Source organism: Acartia tonsa, unplaced genomic scaffold, assembly GCF_053477335.1.
Source record: "Acartia tonsa isolate MP-2025a unplaced genomic scaffold, ASM5347733v1 sca4, whole genome shotgun sequence".
NCBI classification, from domain to species: domain Eukaryota; kingdom Metazoa; phylum Arthropoda; class Copepoda; order Calanoida; family Acartiidae; genus Acartia; species Acartia tonsa.
In genome coordinates, this window is record NW_027649598.1 from 1 (window position 1) to 20,908 (window position 20,908).

Sequence of the window (20,908 nt, forward strand, 5' to 3'; positions counted from 1 at the left end):
CTGGGCTCAAGGGGCCCTTAATGGGGGAGGAGGTGGAAGTCAACTTCCACACTTTCCATTGTAGTTTAAAAAGAAGTAAACGAGGGTATTTTTTTCTGGAGGCGATTTATCTTGGTAGGGTGGTGGTACCTTACCCCAAAATAGTTATAATCTTCCCAGGAAATATGAGAAACTACCCTCTGAAGAAAAACCATATCGGTACAGTTAGCGAGATCCTTCGGTACATACACACAGTCTGGTTCTGATTAATACCTTATGCTAGGTTAGGTTAGACATGGGTACCCCTATATATTTGTTGATTTCCATTAAATAAGATTATCATCTACAGAAATGAAAAATGAACAAAATGGAGGTCGTCAAGAAAATGGTCTAGAATTTAAAAATTCTACAAATGATCCATCGGCCAAGAACGCGAGTCTACAAAGCATCCATGATTATACTGCTAGCCCTAGGTATTATGATAGATTGATTGATAGATAGATAGATAGATAGATAGATAGATAGATAGATAGATAGATAGATAGATAGATAGATAGATAGATAGATAGATAGATAGATAGATAGATAGATAGATAGATAGATAGATAGATAGATAGATAGATAGATAGATAGATAGATAGATAGATAGATAGATAGATAGATAGATAGATAGATAGATAGATAGATAGATAGATAGATAGATAGATAGATAGATAGATAGATAGATAGATAGATAGATAGATAGATAGATAGATAGATAGATAGATAGATAGATAGATAGATAGATAGATAGATAGATAGATAGATAGATAGATAGATAGATAGATAGATAGATAGATAGATAGATAGATAGATAGATAGATAGATAGATAGATAGATAGATAGATAGATAGATAGATAGATAGATAGATAGATAGATAGATAGATAGATAGATAGATAGATAGATAGATAGATAGATAGATAGATAGATAGATAGATAGATAGATAGATAGATAGATAGATAGATAGATAGATAGATAGATAGATAGATAGATAGATAGATAGATAGATAGATAGATAGATAGATAGATAGATAGATAGATAGATAGATAGATAGATAGATAGATAGATAGATAGATAGATAGATAGATAGATAGATAGATAGATAGATAGATAGATAGATAGATAGATAGATAGATAGATAGATAGATAGATAAATAAATAGATTGATAGATAAACTTTATATAATTCTGACTTTTTTTCTGTAGGCCAATGAGATCAACCTTGGTGCCAATTGGTGGGAAAAGTTCTCAAAATCAGCCAAAAAATAATGAAGTAAGTTTTTAATCAAAAATTTAAACTTATGTGTCCTTTAAATGCTAAAATCAGGGGCAGCTATTCAGCCAATTAATTTCATTTGAAATTATCCAAAAATTAAATATTTTGTTGGGGTAGAGTTGGCGTAAAACTTGTTTTTTGATGTAGCTGATGGTAAGTGGGTAAAAAAAAGGGAATAAGGGAAGAGAGGTGAGAAGAATGGCAATCTCTAGCCTCTGACTAAACTGTTTTAGAGGGCTTTAAAACCAGCCCCCTTCCAACCTTACAGAGGCTAGTTGCGCAGCCAATATATTTATATACTAAAGTATACAATAGGTTGTATGCATGTCCAACATATTTAGGTGAGCTTAGTATTTATCCAGGGCAGGTTTTAAGCTATTTTGGGTAAAAATAAGTTATTTCTTAAAAAACATTTTCTTATTTCATTAAAAATAAATGTTGAGGGATGGGTCTTTTAGGTTAGGGGAGAAGCGAATAGAAATAGAAAAAGTTAATACATTAGAAAGCCATGAAAAATGTTGAATAATTAATCACAATATTTATAGAAATTTATGTAAACATATTATTTTATTTTTGGTAATAAATTACATACATAACAAGAAATGTTAAGAAACAAACATTTTTAAGACCAAAATAAACAACTTGTTCCTCCACTTATAGAAGTGTAAGAATAAAGAATTTGATATCGTAAAAACCAACAAAAACACATTTAAAGAAGACACCAAGGGCTTTAATGTAATATTTCAGGGGATCTGACAATGGCCCATAAATTTATGTACAACTCCAAATGATTTATGCCTGTTAGAATTGTGCTATCAATTTCTAACTTTGCATAGTGATTCTTGTAATAGTTAGGTACATTTTAAAACGCTTAGCAATTCTATAATTGTTACCAGAAAGTCCATGCGTCCATTTAAACATTTAAATTTTATTTTTGGAATTTTGATTCCTAAAACAACGAGATACACTATTATAAGCGAAGTATCTCCATGATAAATTCCTAAAAATATAAGTATTTCCTTAGACAATATCCTGTATTTAAGTAATTTTTCATTACATTTATGTTTAGACTTTTAGATTGATATTCTGTTCATAAAATTTGTGGATGTTGTCATCCTTGTTATATTTAGTAGCGAAGCTATTCTATAATTCACAATGTCCGTCCGTCCGTCCGTAAATGATGAATTGGGGGAAACGTTATTTTCTCGGCTCCTATAAACATTCCCATCATTAAGGAGCACAATTAACTATAAAACATCAATGGCGGTCGGACTTCTTTTTAGCAGGTTTTAGGCTATTTTTATATTTTTCAAATTTTCCCATATCTTTGGTGTTTATGGTCCGATTTTCAAAATATTTCAGTTAAAGATATCAAAATTAAATTTCCCGTCATTTGAAGAAAACAACAATGACGGTCAAACTTCCTTTTTGCAGGTTTTTGGCTATTTCTATATTTTTCACATTTTTCCCCATATCTTTGGTGTTTATGGTCTGATTTTCGAAATTTTTTCAGTTATAGATTTCAAAATTAAATTTCCTGTCGTTTGAAGAAAACAACAATGACGGTCAGACTTCCTTTTTGCAGGTTTTTGGCTATTTCTATATTTTTCACATTTTTCCCCATATCTTTGGTGTTTATGGTCCGATTTTCGAAATTTTTTCAGTTATAGATATTAAAATTAAATTTCTGGCGTTTTAAGAAAAGAAACAGTGGCGGCCAAACTGCCTTAGCAGGTTTTGGGCTATTTTTATATGTTTGACATATTTCCCCATATCTTTGGTATTTTTGGTCCAATTTTAAAACTTTTTTGCATTAACAGTTTCAAAATATTTTTTCCCATTGTTATGTGTATCTAGTATGTAATTTACTTTAACCGTCTTCATCATACAAAATAAAACAAGGTTTCGTATTTATTTTCTCCAATAAATCTATTCTTGATTTTAATAGATACACTTTAAATCTACTTCTACATATTCCCATCCACAATTTTTTGTGCTTCGCTACTTATGGATGTTGTCATCCTTGTTTAATTATTCATTTATTTTAGGTTAGTATAAATGTTGGGGCCCTAACCACAACAGCAGAAGGCAATAATATCACAAATGTTATAGATCCATCAGGTTCAAACTTTATGAAAATTCTATTCATTGTTGGGGTGGGGGAGGAGTTGAACCCCTGAAGATTTTATTATTCACAAAAGACACATTAATTGCAATTATCCTATGATATAGAGTAAAGAGGTGTTTTTGTCTGTAGCAAAGGATCTCGCTAACCACCGAACTGATATGGTTCCTCTTTAGTGTGTAGTTTCTCATAGGTCCTGGGAAGGTTTATAACTATTTAAAGGGAGGGAACCACAACCCCAGCACCCCACCCTCTATTTTTTTCCTTTGTCTATTTGAAAATAAAATGAAAAGAAGGATTCAAGTAGGGTTGGGCCAGATTCTTTTTTGGCCGGATACCGGATATCCGGCTGATTTATAATGCCGGATATCCGGTTCCGGCCGGATATCTGGCCATCGTTCAATATCCGGCAAATTACCGGATATCCGGCCGGATAACCGGATATCAAGCGCCAAAAATCAGCCGGATATCAAGTAACCGGATAGTTTTAATATCTGTTATCCAGCCGGATATTGAAAATGACCGGATATCCGGCCCAACCCTAGATTCAAACAATCATCACCTTAAGTACCCCTAGATGCCTCAAGAGTTGTAGCCGCTAGTAATAAGAAAGTAATGCCAAAAAAATGAAAATTCGGTTTTAAAGGACGAACGGAATGGTAACATTCTAATCATAATGCAAAATTTGAAATAAATAGGACAAGTTTAACGAGTCTAAATTAACAGATAGAACTACGTTCAGATTTAAGTAAATGGCTTTAACCCACAAACTAAACAAGCGTGACAACATCCATAAGTAGCGAAGCACAAAAATTATGTATAAGAATTTAAAGATTAGTTGTCAAAAACATGTATATTGGGGAAAAATCACGAAACCTTTTCAACATTTGTTTTTAATTTTTAATACTTATATATCAGTACTATGACTAACAGACAGATAAATAAAAATGTGAAAAATACAAAAATAGCCTAAAACCTGCTTAAAGGCAGTCTGACTGTCATAGTTGTTTCTTGAAATGACAGGAAATTTTATTTTGATATCTAAAACTGAAAAAATTTTGGAAAGAAGGTGTATCAACTTTTTTTTTATAGCTAGACCTCTTATTTTTTAAGTAATTTAAGTTTTAAAAAAAAAAAATTAAGTCGATTTTAAGGTACTAAAATGCAACAAAAAAAAGAAAGAAATTGGCCATTATGAACAAAAATAGTAAGATCTTTAATTTGACACCTTACTTTTTCAATTCTGTCAGGTAATTATTGAAAAAATCGATTTTTTTAAACCCACGAGAATAAAAACTTTGAACTTAATTTTATCATTTCACAGGTAAAAAAATATGGGTTCATATATACCTTTAGAATCAGAAAAATATTACGAATCCATTGTAAGCAAAATTGAAAAAAAAGTTTACAATATAGTATATAAACTACAATAAAAGAAATTATATGAAAATATCATATTATATTATACAGGCAACGTCTTAATTCTTGAATTGAGTATAAAAATGGGAAGGGGGTAAAGAGGGGGTAAAAAAGGGAAGACGAAAGTGTTGCCTGAACAAAAAATATAATTGGCCATTTGTTTATTTTTTATTTTTTTTACTTTGTTCAATTTTGCTTACAATGGATTTGTAATATTTTTCTGATTCTAAAGGTATATATGAACCCATATTTTTTTACCTGTGAAATGATAAAATTAAGTTCAAAGTTTTTATTCTCGTGGGTTTAAAAAAATCAATTTTTTCAATAATTACCTGACAAAATTCAAAAAGTAAGGTATCAAATTAAAGATCTTACTATTTTTGTACATAATGGACATTTTCTTCCTTTTTTTTGTTGCGTTTTAGTACCTTAAAATCGACTTAATCTTTTTTTAAAAAACTTAAATTACTTTAAAAATAAGAGGTCTACAAAAAAAACCGATTGCATACCTGAATTCTATGAAAAATTTTACATCTACTACTTACTAAAAGAACCGGCTAGCTATAAAAAAAAAAGTTGATACACCTTCTTTGACCATAAACACCAAAGATATGGAGAAAAATACAAAAATAGCCTAAAACCTGCTAAAAAGCGGTCCGACCGCCATTTATGTTTTATAGTTATTTGGGCTCCTTAATAATGGGAATGTTGTCAGCCTTTTATATTTTATAGGAGCCGAGAAAATCACGTTTCCCCCAAACTAAGACAGACGGACATACGGACAGACGGACATTTAAAATTATAGAGTAGCTTTGCTAATAAAAATGTATGTATTAAAAGTTTTTTTTACAGTTTTAGAAAATGCTGCTTTTGGATCAAATGATTTGGACGCCGATCACTCGGGAAAGAAGGAGGTAGGCGAAAGTTTTCCGCGGATATTAAATTGAAAAATGTTTAATAACAGTTTTGTTGTCCCTGAAGGGCTGAATGCCCAGTACATAAAACAGGTTTTAATACTAAGATTCAAATTTTTGTGTGTGGAAAACTGTCTGTGATTCGATACAAAACGAAGTATTTTTTAAAGAGGCATTGACATATTTTGGTCAGGTTTAGACTTCCAACTGGTTTTTAAAATTGTTGAAGGTTGATTTACCAGAGGCTTACAGGTGGTTGATATGCGGCTGCCGAGCCCTGATTTTAAGTACGGCCTAGAACTAGCTTAAATTTTAATTTTGCTTATAAATCATTACTACACTAACAAATATATAAGTAAAGATGTATAATCCAGACAACTTCCTGGCCCAAGTGATAGAGAGAGACCCTTCTCTTCTGCTAGCAAATTGATTTTTGTTCTTTTGTAGGGACTTGGCTGTGCTTACATTTCCGACGCGCTATTAGCTGATTTCAAAGATCCAATAGAAAATCGTTACAGGGTCCCTGCACTGAGGGGTGATTTACACATATATCATGTCCCCTCTATTCTTTTAATTATTTTTATTTTATGTTTATTAAGGAGGATAAAAAGCCTGATGATGATAAGAAAAAAGAACAATTTTACAATGACCTGAGGAATATTTCATTTTTAAATAATATTCGGGTATAGCCCCTTTCGTGGCAACGCCTCTTAAGGGGCGTTTCCTCGTATTTTCACATTAGTTTTTATAGGTCATTTTAGGTTAGGTTAGGTTAAGTTGGGTTGGGTGATTGCCCTACAGGATTAGGCAATTGGTCCTGCAGGGGCTAGAAATAGGGGAAAAGTTACTATGAAAATACGAAGAAATGCCCCTTAAGAGGCGTTGCCACGAAAGGGACTATACCCGAATATTCTGTTTAAAGTTATCAAACAATAGCTTTTAAACATCGTAATGATAACTAAATTTAGATTTTAAATAGCCTAAAACAAATTAAAGACATTTACAGAGTTTCCTAGAAAAGTATAACCCATTTGAACCATCTACAGGGTGCGCCACATAAATCCGGACTTTTTTTAAACGGCCATGGCGCCAAAACTACTTGACCAATCAGGACGTTTGACCCCACTATAAAAATCTTAGGTAATGACCTTTTCACCCATGAAAATCTTTGGACGATGGAGGACGTGTACGCCGAGCTGGCCGCGCATATGTTCAACAAGGCAGATTCGAATTGCGCAGATAAAATACCGTGGATTTATGACTTGGGCCTACTGAATCTGACCTCAGCCCATCTGTAGGTGAGATGGACTAATGAAACTTGCTGGAGATACTATCAGATACATAGTGAAAACACTAGAAAAGACTAGAGCTCTCTATCCCAGCTAACTTGGCTGTAGTACTCCGACAAAGTGGATCGTGGTAGATTTTAAGGTGTCAAAAACGTCAAAAATCTTTAAAAATTTCTCGGTTCTTGACTTCAGGGGCCCATATGAAACCTTGAAACTCGTTTTAGACTATGTATTGCACTAATAACCCTATCTTAATCTTTGTGCCATTTTTAAAAAGGTATAAAACGTTGTTCTAGCTTAACTGTGGCCCAAATGAGAGCCGCCGTGTCAAAGGGTAGCTTTAAAGATGGGTTAATTTGGATCCTGCTGTTACTCACTCCTTAAGGAGATGTGGCCTCCCAGCAGCCCCGATCTTAATCCAATGGAGTTTTTGGCCTGGAGCGCCATTAAAGCATGAACCAATAGACGCGCCCATACCAAAAAGGCCTCTCTCATTGCTCCTATCATGGAGAACTTCGCCTGCTTGAACAGGGACATGGTGACCAGGGTCGGCGGGCGGTTCAGGGGGCGGGTAGAGGCGGTGATTGAGGCTGGCGGCGATTTTATTAAATAATCTAATAGTCATATACCTTGGTTGCTTCCCAGTTTTTAAAATTCAATAAAATCTTTTAAATTGACGATTTTATGTTTTTTTGTTTAAAAATAAGAAAAAGTCCGGATTTATGTGGTGCACCCTGTATCTCTGAGATCTTAAGCTTCAGACAAGTTTTTTTTTATGGTAAAGGACTAGTTGTTTCTCACCTAGCCCTAGGGGAGGGTGTAGGAGATTTAGAAAATAGCATAAAACCACCACAAGACATTTTCCCAGTAAAGTACAACCCATTTGGAACATCAATTTTTGAGATCTTAAGCTTGAGACAAAAAAGTCTTCTTCCTTTAATATTCCCGCCTTTAAATTGGCGCCAAAAACGGAGCGCCATTTTTGTTGCAATTTAGCAAAGGAAAGTACAAACTATTTTCAGATAAGGAATAAGACAATGGACAATAAATTAATTTACACCACCAATTATGAAAAATAAAATTACCCCCTCAGTAGATTTAAATTACTAGTGGATAAGTTTGGAAATGTTTGCACACTCCAATCAAGTTTTAATCTAGAAACTAGTCTGCTACGGATTTGCGTTTAGACAAACGGACAGACGAACGTACGGACATAGCCTTGTTATTGAGTAGCTTCAATTCTAAAAATGAAAATATTTTATAATCTCATAGTGTCTACCTAACATTCTTGGTTCTTACTCTATTTACAGTTGGAGTTGTTACTTTAAAGGTAAAATTTAGATTAACAAGGATGACAACATCCATAAAAGTGAAGCTCTGAAACCAAACGGTAGAACAAACGAACATGAACAATTAATAGATAGAATATTAAATTAGTAGTATAAACAAAATTGAAAACTTGTTGCAAAATTACGTAATTACAGGAGTCTGTTATGGACATACTTAAAGTTTGGAACTTGATTATAGAGATGCTTTGCCTAAACTATTGTATCTTGTTGTTCAAGGAATTATTATTCTTAAAATAGGAAAATAATATCATTTCAACAAAAAAAATCAAAACTAGTATGTTTAAAATGGACATACGAACTTTCTTATAATAATTATAGAGTTGCTACGCTTAATAAATCGTATCTAATTGTTACAGGAATCATCATCCAAAGTTTAAAAACGATACGAAGGACGCACAGGCATCTGAGGTGGCGGGTTCGAGAATGGACCACGCCGCACTTATACTAGAGACTTTAAAATGATATCTACTGATGCTATGCCTTTGACCCCTAAGGGCTTTAATAACTGGTTTTAATCATATATTTTATCATGTTTATATCTGCGGAAAGCTGTCTATTATACGATGCAATAAATAACATTTATCTTTTTTTTATAGATTGTGATCACCAAAGAGCATTTTCCAACACAAGAATCAAGGTGAATTGATATGCTTAAGTAACAGAATGTTTGTTTTGAATGTGTATGTTTAATAAGATCCTGTAAACGGCTAGATTTACGTATCTGACTATCTATCCGTTTATTCAATCTATTTACTAAATGTATATCTTTTATTTACATAAAATCGATTATTTGTAAAATTTATCTTAAAATCCAATTTAGCAAAGAAATTAATTCGGGGGGAAAACCACTAAACCCATTAATTTCCAGCTGTCGTTGAGGATCAACACTTAGAAATCTTTTTATCTACCCCCAAAATATTAATCTATATTTTTTCGCTTGTTGGCTATACCTTATTCCTTGATTGAATTAACAAGGATGACAACATCCGTAAAAGCGAAGCTCAAACTTCAGAAAGTAGATCAGACGAATATTAACACCTGTAGAATTTCAGAATATAATAAGCAGAACATTACTTTGTTAGTCTAAACAAAATTGAACATAAAATTGCGAAAATACAAGATACTTATAACAATATTCTTTCATTTTTAGGACTTTATTATAAAGATGCTTCGCTTATAATATTGTACTTTATTGTCCTAGGCATTGTCATTTTAAAAATCAAACAAAATTGAATCAGCACGTTTTAAATGAACGTACGGACTTTCTGCTAACAATTAAAGAGTTGCTACGCTTCCTAGATTGTACCTAACTGTTAAAGGAATCATAACAATTATGGAAAAGATCTTTGCTTTTTAAAATTAATGTAATATATTTTTAGTATGTTACAGCAGATAATAAACAGTAACATAAGGAATTTTATACTTCTTCATAAGGTTTTTATTATTAATTAACTTTGTCTGTCCGTTCGTCCATTCGCCCGTCTGTCCGCCAGTCTACAATGATATGGGGAAAATGCGATTTTTAAAATATAAATATTAAAAATTATAGAAATATAGAAATATATAAGGAAGGTTTGATTATTCTTGATTTTACCAAATGATATTTTAATCTACTTGCCCGCATTCCCAGCCATGGTTTTTGTGCTTCGCTACTTATGGATGTTGTCATCCTTGTTTGATAAAAGATGGGTTTTTTTTAAGGGAATAATCACAATCACAAAATCCCTCAAAGTGCAATGTTAAGTACAAATAATATTTATGTTAGGTTAGGTTATATTTGATAAGGGGTAGCCCCATGGGGTTAAGTCATTGCAGGTATTGACCCTGCAGGTTTAGAGCCCAACACATGGGATAGGTAGATAAATATTTTGTTCATATTGGCTTTCTCGAGATTTGGAAATATTTTTAAGCAGAAGATATTACTAGAGCATCATCCGCATGTTATTGGATGCGATACTCTAACACCCAAGGATATTAGGTTAAGTAACATCCATCAGACAACAAACCCTTTCATTGCACAACTTTTGTCTGAGAAGTCCTAACTGTGCATGGTAATGAGTTGCGCCTGTTTATAGGCCTAGGTATTACCCCTACTCGCGCACCTGACATAGCATCAGTAAGAACCATTTTAACGTCTTTAGTTATGACGCGGTGTCGGCCCGAGATTCGAACCTATCTCCTCACCGGCGACGTGTTGATCCACGATCGCGGGTTAAAACAGAAGAAATTCTTGAAACCTAAATTTTACAATTTTTGAGTGATAATTAATCCTTTATACTTTCTAAACTTGCGTATAACCTCGGTGTACAGGGTGTCTATGATCTGCTAGAAGTATAAAATGGTGACCAGGTACGCGGGCACTGGGTTCATCAACGAGTCCCCCACCTTCATATCCAACGACTACCCAGTGAATGAAGATAGACAGATACAGAATATAAAATCCTATCAACAAAATAAAACAATATAATAGTTGTTTATCGCATTATAGACAGCTTTCCGCCGATATGAAAATGAAACATTATGAGGTTAATACCAGTTTTGTTAGACCATAGGGCTTAAGGTCCGTGATAACAAAATGGTATTTATCTTATATTTTTTTCATTTTAGTGAAAAATTGTCTGTAATGTGATGCTATACATGATTTTTCAGTATGGCTGAGACCCGATTCTATTTCATCAAAAAATGATCGGATTCAGAGCCATACTGGAAAATTAGTTCTTTTATTTGTATTTACGTTTCCATGTACAATTTCTTTACAGCCATATTAGAATGTTTAACCGGTTTGTATCCAGTGGAAATGTAGTTGTGCAGTTTTAATTTTATATTCCAAGTTTATATTAAAAGCCAGGGCTCGGCAGTCGCGCGTCAACCACCTGTAGGCCTCAGTGAAATCAACCTTATAAAACTTTAAAACCTAACCCAAATATGGCAATCCCTCTTTTAAAAATCAAAGCATCTATACGGGTTTAAATTTTAGGTTTAGTCTTGGCTTACGCGCGGCTGCCGGGCCCTGTTAGAAGCCAAAAACAATAAAGCCAAAATTTTTGTACCAAATCTAAAATGAAATGATTGGGCCAAATTAAAATTTTACCTTTTTTCTAATGATTTAGTATATAATAAGTTTTTTTTAGCATCGTATTTATAGACAGCTTTCCGCGGATGAGAAAAAGAAAAATTATAAGATTAATACCAGTTTTCTTTGTCCCGAAAGGACCGAGGCATAGTCTAACAAAACTGGTATCAATATTATGTTTTTTATTTTATTATTCTTGGAAAATTGTCTGTAATACGATACGATACATTATTTTCAGTACGGCTCAGAACCGGTTCTATTCCAGCGGATATTAATTGGTTTCGAAGCCATACTGGAAAAACTTTTTATATTGTATAATTTCTATTGCCTATTTTCTGGCAGTTTATAAAATATTATTTTTTGTTTTGTTTATTACATTGTACTTTATCTTTATTTATCATTATTTAGCCAACCAATCACTTATAACCACCCCACCCCCCCCCCCCCCCACCACACCTTCTTATTAATGATTTGGTTTTAGCCCCTGTGGTTTTTTCCAAAATCTGCAATGTCCTTCCTAACCTAAAATAATCAACAAAATAAATGGGTTCTGGCAATTTTTTATATACAATTTTCAAAAAAGTTAATGATCAATAATTTTTTAAGGAAAACTACTCATTCCACCCTTCTTTTTAAATAAGGTGGGGAAGGGGCGTCCTGTGCCCGACTTGTCACTTCGATAGAAACTGCCCGCCCCCATAGATGTTCCCATTTTCAGGTAGCTGTATTTAGTGCCCTAGAAAAATGGTGATAGAAGTCACTGCATTTGTCCAACCTATTCTATTGACGTCATAGTAGAGGGAAAGAGAAATGGAAGGGGGTGAAAAAAACCCCTTAAAAAGAGATGGGTTTTTATGGTATTTCCTGACGTAAACAGAATAGGTAGGCCAAAAGCAGTGACATCTATCCCTAGGGCACTATAGACAGCAACGTACATTTATAAATGAAATTTCTGTATATTAAAATTAATTGTAAAAAAAGTTAGAGCAGTGCTATTTTATACAAACCAATCAACATTTTCAGGTATGAAAGATGTCTGTTACAGTGGGTGACAAGAACAAGAGTGTACAAAGTATTCTAGACTATACAGCCAGTCCTAGGCCTATCAGAGCAGCAACTAATAATCTGGCTAAGAAAGAGGTATTGTCAATCCTTTTATACATAGTTACTAGTGGCTACGCCCCTAGAGGCCACTAGGGACACATGATTTTAAAATTCTAGATTCAAAAAGTAAAAAGAAAAATTTGGAGATGGGGATAATAATTTTTTTCAGGGACAATATCTCTTGAACGGGTGGTAATTTCTTCCCCCAAAGTAGATAAAAACATTCACAGGACCCAGGTACAAGGGAATAATATTCTGATAAACAAATCTAAAGAAAAATTTCCCCAAAACCCCCTTCCCCTTTTCTTCCCTTCTTTCCCAATCCTCTGCACTTACATGCCAAAAACAAAATATACCACCAGATACATACTCAATAAGGTTTCGTGGTTTTTTGTAGAATTGTTGGTTAGACTGGCTACCCATGACAGGACCTAAGAGAAAGAAAATTATATAAGTTCAGCGGTTAGCGAAATCCTTTGTAACCGACAAACAGACAGACAGAAAGACATCCTAGAGATTTTTTTTAGGCATCTTACAGGATAAGACAATGGACGATAGATTTATGTGGATACCCAATGATAATAATCTAAATCAACCCCTCGGTAGATTAAAGTTATAGGTTGAAAAGTTGATTGATCAATTATGATTTAATAAAAAGTACCCAAAGTTTTTCAGTCTCATCGTTTAATATTTCTTATATACAGTTGGACGGACAGACAATGTGCATTACAAAGTAGCTTCGCTACTAAAAAATCTATGTTTTAAGGTGCACATAGATGTAGCTGCCTTGAAGGAGGCTGAGGCTAAAGCCCAGGAGAAACTGTCCCCCACCTCCCATCTGTCCAAGGATGACAGCCTCAAACTAATTGAGGAAGCTCTCAACAACAAGAAGGACAAGGCTCAAGTAAGTACATTTATGGAGGGAGGGGACATTGGGCTGATTATTTAACAAGTCCCCAAAGTTTTCTAATTACATTTTCTTATTCGTTGGCTCAACAACTTCGCGGAATGTGAATTTTGATTGGTTGGTTCATTATGTTGAGTGTCCAAACTTTTCAACCACTAATTGAAATCAACAAGAAAAGAAAGAAAGAAAATATACAAAACTATCAACATAACTCATGAAACCTTTAAATAATATGTGTTAATGGCTTATAAAGCATGACTGATAGACAGACGGATAAAACAATGTATATACTGGATGCGCACATGACATAGGAATCTTTACTAAAAATTCCAGCTGTCAAACTTCAATAGCAGCTGAGAAAATCACATTTCCCTCTTCTTGTTACGGACAGACAAAGTGAATTATAGATTAGCTTTTCTCTAAATTTTATATCTTAATAGGTAGAAGGACAAAGTGTCTCAAAAATCAGCCATGTGACGTCATAAAAATGAGAGATTATTCATCTTTTGTTTATGAGTTGTCTTTCCAACTTCTCCTCTCATCTCCCTCATTTTTATGACGTCACATGGCTGATTTTTTTGACACTTTGTCCCGCTACTTTTAGGAGAGCAGCAAAAAGTCTGACGAAGAAAAGAAAAAAGAACAGCTTTACAGCGACATCAGGAAACAAAAAATACTCAATCTAAACTAGGGTTGGGCCGGATATCCGGTCTGGCCGGTTATCCGGCCGGATTTCCGGTCATTTTCAATATCCGGCCGGATACTAAAACTATCCGGTTCCATGATATCCGGCTGATTTTTGACGCCAGATATCCGGTTATCCGGCCGGATATTCGGTAAATTGCCTTATATCGAACGTTGGCCAGATATCCGGCCCAACCCTAATCTAAACAATTTTAAAATAAAAAACAAGGATGACAACATCCATAAATTAAGTTGCGCATGGGCGTTTGGATGTTTTAATATTTACAATTTGTACCATGATTAACAGGCTGACGGACCAAGTAGATTAAATACTGTTTGATCAATTATCAATATAAGGAATTTTCAGCTGTTCATCTTGATTACCAGCCGGGAAAATCCCATTAGTAGATTATATAAAGAAAGAAAAAGAGTTGTGAGTATTAATTGTATTGGCTAGTGTGTACCTAACATTTTTGTTCTTGTTCTTGTTTACAGCTAGTATTGTGGCAGGAAAGGTAAGGTTTATAATTCACTTTGTCTGTCCATCTGTCTGTCTGTGTGTCTGTAATGTTCACAGCTAGTATTGTGGCAGGAAAGGTATGGTTTATAATTCACTTTGTCTGTCCATCTGTCTGTCTGTGTGTCTGTAATGTTCACAGCTAGTATCGGGGCAGGAAAGGTAAGGTTTATAATTCACTTTGTCTGTCCATCTGCCTGTCTGTCTGTGTGTAATGTTCACAGCTAGTATTGTGGCTGGAAAGGTAAGGTTTATATTTCACTTTGTCTGTCTGTCTGTAATGTTCACAGCTAGTATTGTGGCAGGAAAGGTAAGGTTTATAATTCTTTTTGTCTGTCCATCTGTCTGTCTGTCTGTGTGTAATGTTCACAGCTAGTATTTTGGCAGGAAAGGTAAGGTTTATAATTCATTTTCTCTGTCCATCTGTCTGTCTGTCTATAATGTTCACAGCTAGTATTGTGGCAGGAAAGGTAAGGTTTATAATTCATTTTCTCTGTCCATCTGTCTGTCTGTCTATAATGTTCACAGCTAGTATTGTGGCAGGAAAGGTAAGGTTTATATTTCACTTTATCTGTCCATCTGTCTGTCTGTCTGTCTATAATGTTCACAGCTAGTATTGTGGCAGGAAAGGTAAGGTTTATAATTCACTTTGTCTGACCATTTGTCTGTCTGTCTGTAATGTTCACAGCTAGTATCGTGGCAGGGAAGATAAGGTTTATATTTCACGTTGTCTGTCCATCTGTCTGTCTGTCTGTCTGTAATGTTCACAGCTAGTATTGTGGCAGGAAAGGTAAGGTTTATAATTCACTTTGTCTGTCCATCTGTCTTTTTGTCTGTCTGTAATGTTTACAGCTAGTATTGTGGCAGAAAAGTAAAGGTTTATAATTCACTTTGTCTGTCCGTCTGTCCATCTGTCTATAATGTTCACAGCTAGTATTGTGGCAGGGAAGGTAAGGTTTATAATTCACTTTGTCTGTCCATCTGTCTGTCTGTCTGTCTGTAATGTTCACAGCTAGTATTGTAGCAGGAAAGGTAAGGTTTATAATTCACTTTGTCTGTCCATCTGTCTGTCTGTCTGTCTGTAATGTTCACAGCTAGTATTGTAGCAGGAAAGGTAAGGTTTATAATTCACTTTGTCTGTCCATCTGTCCATCTGTCTGTCTGTGTGTCTGTAATGTTCACAGCTAGTATTGTGGCAGGAAAGGTAAGGTTTATAATTCACTTTGTCTGTCCACCTGTCTGTCTGTGTGTCTGTAATGTTCACAGCTAGTATTGTGGAAGGAAAAGTAAGGTTTATAATTCACTTTGTCTGTCCATCTGTCTGTCTGTCTGTCTGTAATGTTCACAGCTAGTATTGTGGCAGGAAAGGTATGGTTTATAATTCACTTTGTCTGTCCATCTGTCTAAGGTAAAGTCTGATTGAGCCAATAGAAGAATCCTATCGGAACCTACATTAAATCTCATTGCTTGAAATTATGTACACATTTCATTACGAACGCAATTTTTTTTTTTCATTTCAAACAAAGATAAAAGTCAGCTGTAAACAATATAATTTCTTAGTACAAAGCTTTACTGAATCAAACTTACTTGCTCAAAAAATTTCGTCATAAATTAAAAGCTTCAAACAGAGGTTGATTCTTTTAAAAATTAGGCTTGCTACTCGCTGGTGAGGCAAAATTATTTCTGAGAAAAATCCTCAAAAATCGCATAAATATTTACAAAAATTAAATAAAATCTTAAAATGTTTATTAACATATGATTTTGTTTAATTTTTGTAGATTTTTAGTAAGCTTTTGGATGATTTATCACAGAAATAATATTGCCTCACCATCGAGTAGCGAGTCTACTTTTTTAAAGAATCCACCTCAGCTTGAGTCGAAAGTAAACAATACTATCGATTGCTAATAATGTTCCTTTAAAGATTTGATGAAAAATCGGGTCAGAAGCGTAATCTAGATATAGTATGTCCATTTTTACAAGTACTAATTTACGTCTCTCCTTCTGTCGCTCTGTTTTTAATTTTTTTGCGTTTTTATCTCTAGTATCAGAAAAGCAAATTGCATGTTTCTTAAAGAAATTAAATTTCCTTTCCAGGAACCTAGTAATAGTGTCGGACTGATTATGACGTAAGAAAAAAAAATAGCCAATGAGAGGCCACTATAAATTTTACCATTGGTCAATAATGGCCTCTCATTGGCTAATTTTTTTTCTTACGTCATAATCAGTCCGACACTATTACCAGGTTCCTTTCCAGTATTACGGACATGCAAATTTAATTTTTTTAATGTTTTTCCTTAAATTTTTAGATTATACTGATGAATGAATCCTATCCTTCCGAAGAGACAAAGTATGTTATTTAAAATCTTTACATAACAAAGATGACAACATCCATAAAAGCGCTGAAATGGAAGGACAACGAACATTAACACTGTTAGATTGTCAAAACTGAATTAGCAGAATATTAATGCATCAGTACAAACAATATTATAAGTAAATTTGTTGCAAAACTGCATAAATAGTTGATTTTGTTTAAGGACATACTTCCATTTTTGGATTTGTTTATAGAGATGTTTCGCTTATAACATTGTACCTTGTTGTACTAGGAATCAGTTTTCAAAAAATCAGAAGAATCGGATTATTTTAACATACAAAGATTTGTTGTTAAAAAGTTAAAAATCGACATGTTTAAAATGGACGTACGGACATTCTGGTATTGATTATAGAATAGCTACGCTTTCTAAATTGTAACTAACTACTACAGGAATCATCATGCAAAGTTTGGAATCGATAGGACAATTCCAACCTGTTTAAATTAACAAAAAGAGCTAACTGTGACGGACGGACGGACCGACCCTAATTATAGAAAAGCTTCGCTTTTAAAAATTGAAATTATCTAACGGTTGATGTTTGAACACTACCTAGCCAATGAGATTTTAACTAATATAATCTTAGTATCCTACAACAAATTGTCAACATAAAGTACATATTCTAACATCTAACATCATCTAGCGGATTATATTTGAACTAAAATTACTTTATTATGCTATATCAAATGTTAAACATGAAGAAATAGTCCAATACATAGAAAACTTAACTAAATTAGAGTAAAACACTAGAGGGAGAAAGGGTTAAATAAATGTCTCTCCCCATCGCACTAAGCTTGTGCCGACTCTCAATTAGATCATTGAAAATCAACCAATGGTGTGGTGTGTATTAACACAGCCAAGTATCAGAAAAAAATTTGGTATCAGACGGAAAACGTTATTAAAAAGGGAGGGAGGTAGTTATCTGTATATACATTTATACTATAGATCTGCTATAGTTAACACCATCTAGTGGAAGTTATTCTAACTAATATTTCTTTACTAGGCAACAACAAATGACAAAAAGCAACATCAAGTACACAGCCAATGGTTTTGTCAATGAATCTCCAGATTTCATATCCAATGATTACAGTGGTACAAATTCTATCTATCTATCTATCTATCTATCTATCTATCTATCTATCTATCTATCTATCTATCTATCTATCTATCTATCTATCTATCTATCTATCTATCTATCTATCTATCTATCTATCTATCTATCTATCTATCTATCTATCTATCTATCTATCTATCTATCTATCTATCTATCTATCTATCTATCTATCTATCTATCTATCTATCTATCTATCTATCTATCTATCTATCTATCTATCTATCTATCTATCTATCTATCTATCTATCTATCTATCTATCCATCCATCCATCTATCTATCTATCTATCTATCTATCTATCTATCTATCTATCTATCTATCTATCTATCTATCTATCTATCTATCTATCTATCTATCTATCTATCTATCTATCTATCTATCTATCTATCTATCTATCTATCTATCTATCTATCTATCTATCTATCTATCTATCTATCTATCTATCTATCTATCTATCTATCTATCTATCTATCTATCTATCCATCCATCCATCCATCTATCTATCTATCTATCTATCTATCTATCTATCTATCTATCTATCTATCTATCTATCTATCTATCTATCTATCTATCTATCTATCTATCTATCTATCTATCTATCTATCTATCCATCCATCCATCTATCTATCTATCTATCTATCTATCTATCTATCTATCTATCTATCTATCTATCTATCTATCTATCTATCTATCTATCTATCTATCTATCTATCTATCTATCTATCTATCTATCTATCTATCTATCTATCTATCTATCTATCTATCTATCTATCTATCTATCTATCTATCTATCTATCTATCTATCTATCTATCTATCTATCTATCTATCTATCTATCTATCTATCTATCTATCTATCTATCTATCTATCTATCTATCTATCTATCTATCTATCTATCTATCTATCTATCTATCTATCTATCTATCTATCTATCTATCTATCTATCTATCTATCTATCTATCTATCTATCTATCTATCTATCTATCTATCTATCTATCTATCTATCTATCTATCTATCTATCTATCTATCTATCTATCTATCTATCTATCTATCTATCTATCTATCTATCTATCTATCTATCTATCTATCTATCTATCTATCTATCTATCTATCTATCTACTTATCTATCTATCTATCTATCTATCTATCTTTTAATATATTTATTTGTCTGCTTATCTTTCAATCTATCCAAATTATCTAAATTTATCTATCAATACATAATAATTTTTCAGCCTATCTATCCATCTACTATCTATTCTAATCTATCCTGTGTTAGTTGATGAGACAGAACAGCTAGAGTTGATAGAGATGTACAAGAAGCAGGCCATAGAGAAGGCAGCTGCTAAACGGATGAAAGAACTGGAATTAGAAAAAGCTGCAACCACTTAAATAATATGTAAAAAAAAATACAGGATTTGGGATAACATTTCTCGTATTCATTCGAATCCGGTGGATAGGAACTGGTTCTCATTCATACGAAAAAACTATGTCTAGCATCGCTTTCTATGAATATAAAAATGTACAAACATAAGATTGTTTATTCTATATCCGCAAAAAGACGTTTATAATACGATGCAAGAAATAACTATTCCCGTATCGCTTCAACACCTATCAATATAAAAATTATGTCTAGCATCGCATTATAATCATTTTTCTACGAATATAAAAGGGTACAATCCTAAGATTAAAATCAGTTTTTTAGACCGTTCCTTTGGCATCACAGTGCTATAAAAACTGGTTTTAATCTTAAATTGTACTTTCTATATCGGCGGAAAGCTGTTTATAATACGATGCGAGAAATAACTATTAAATGATGACAAGAATATGATTATTTAATTATTTAGAATCAGGGAGGGGTAAAACATTAGACTGCTAATTACACTGGTACCCAAAGTTTAAAAAAAAAAAAAGGCTCAAAAACTAAAGGTACTAGCAGTGTATAAACTATTCAACCAATATTTTTATTCTGCAGAAGGGGTAGTTCTATTAATTATTTTCAAAATTATATTTCAATCCTGTATTTTTTTATTTTCTAAACATACAAAAAAAATCTACAACTATACCTAAGAACTATAACAAAAAATGTGCTTACATTTATATATATTGTATCTAATTAAAATTGCTCAAAAATATTTATAACCTATAATGTGAAAAATGTATTAAATTGTACAATATATTGATTAAAAACTTCAGATAAAAAGATGATTAATTGTACCTAATATTTTTAACCATTTCAAGTAAAAAACACTTCTAAAAATATGATATAAGAAAGTTCAATTATTAAAAAAAAATTAGATTTCTTTTTAAATATTAAATTTCTAAATTTATATATCCAATGCATATATGCTATATTTATTTAATGTATGATATATCACACAAAAAAATATAATATAATCGGCTACAAAAACCTCACAAAAAAAATATGTTTGTGAAAAAAAAAATCTTCAAAATACTTAAATCTAAAGTAAGAATTAAACAAAAAAAAATTATATTCAATTCTGCAATTCACATGTAAAAATATATATTTTTTCCAGTATGGCTTCGAATCCGATCAATTTCTGATGGATTAGAACCGGTTTTGAACCATACTGAAAGATCACGAAGTGCATCGTATTACAGTAAATTTCCCTCGAAATTTTTTTAGCTTTGTTAATTTAAGGAACTTTGTCCTCATTAAATCAGAAATTTCATGATTTTTCATTTTACTATCCGCGAGAAACTGTCTGTAATACGATTTTATAAATAACTATT

The 20,908-nt window shown here is 32.8% G+C and overlaps 2 protein-coding genes and 1 long non-coding RNA gene across 3 annotated transcripts; all 3 read left to right on the top strand.

Moving 5' to 3' along the window:
- The first annotated feature begins 330 nt into the window (after positions 1–330).
- LOC145311324 (uncharacterized) lies at positions 331–6,444 on the top strand. Its single transcript, XM_080150529.1, has 5 exons — positions 331–452; positions 1,228–1,294; positions 3,346–3,418; positions 5,694–5,755; positions 6,355–6,444. The coding sequence occupies exons 1-5, from the start codon at positions 331–333 to the stop codon at positions 6,442–6,444; spliced, it is 414 nt and encodes a 137-aa protein (XP_080006655.1).
- A 1,869-nt stretch (positions 6,445–8,313) lies between these two features.
- On the top strand, positions 8,314–9,809 carry LOC145311315 (uncharacterized). The gene is made up of 3 exons (XR_013876619.1): positions 8,314–8,374; positions 8,990–9,030; positions 9,773–9,809. It is a non-coding gene; the product is annotated as an uncharacterized LOC145311315 (long non-coding RNA).
- A 2,672-nt stretch (positions 9,810–12,481) lies between these two features.
- LOC145311322 (uncharacterized) lies at positions 12,482–20,013 on the top strand. Its single transcript, XM_080150527.1, has 7 exons — positions 12,482–12,606; positions 13,337–13,474; positions 14,082–14,138; positions 14,617–14,676; positions 16,985–17,025; positions 18,048–18,136; positions 19,434–20,013. Exons 1-7 carry the CDS (start codon positions 12,499–12,501, stop codon positions 19,544–19,546), a joined length of 606 nt encoding a protein of 201 aa, XP_080006653.1. The 5' UTR covers positions 12,482–12,498; the 3' UTR covers positions 19,547–20,013.
- Positions 20,014–20,908: the final 895 nt, after the last annotated feature.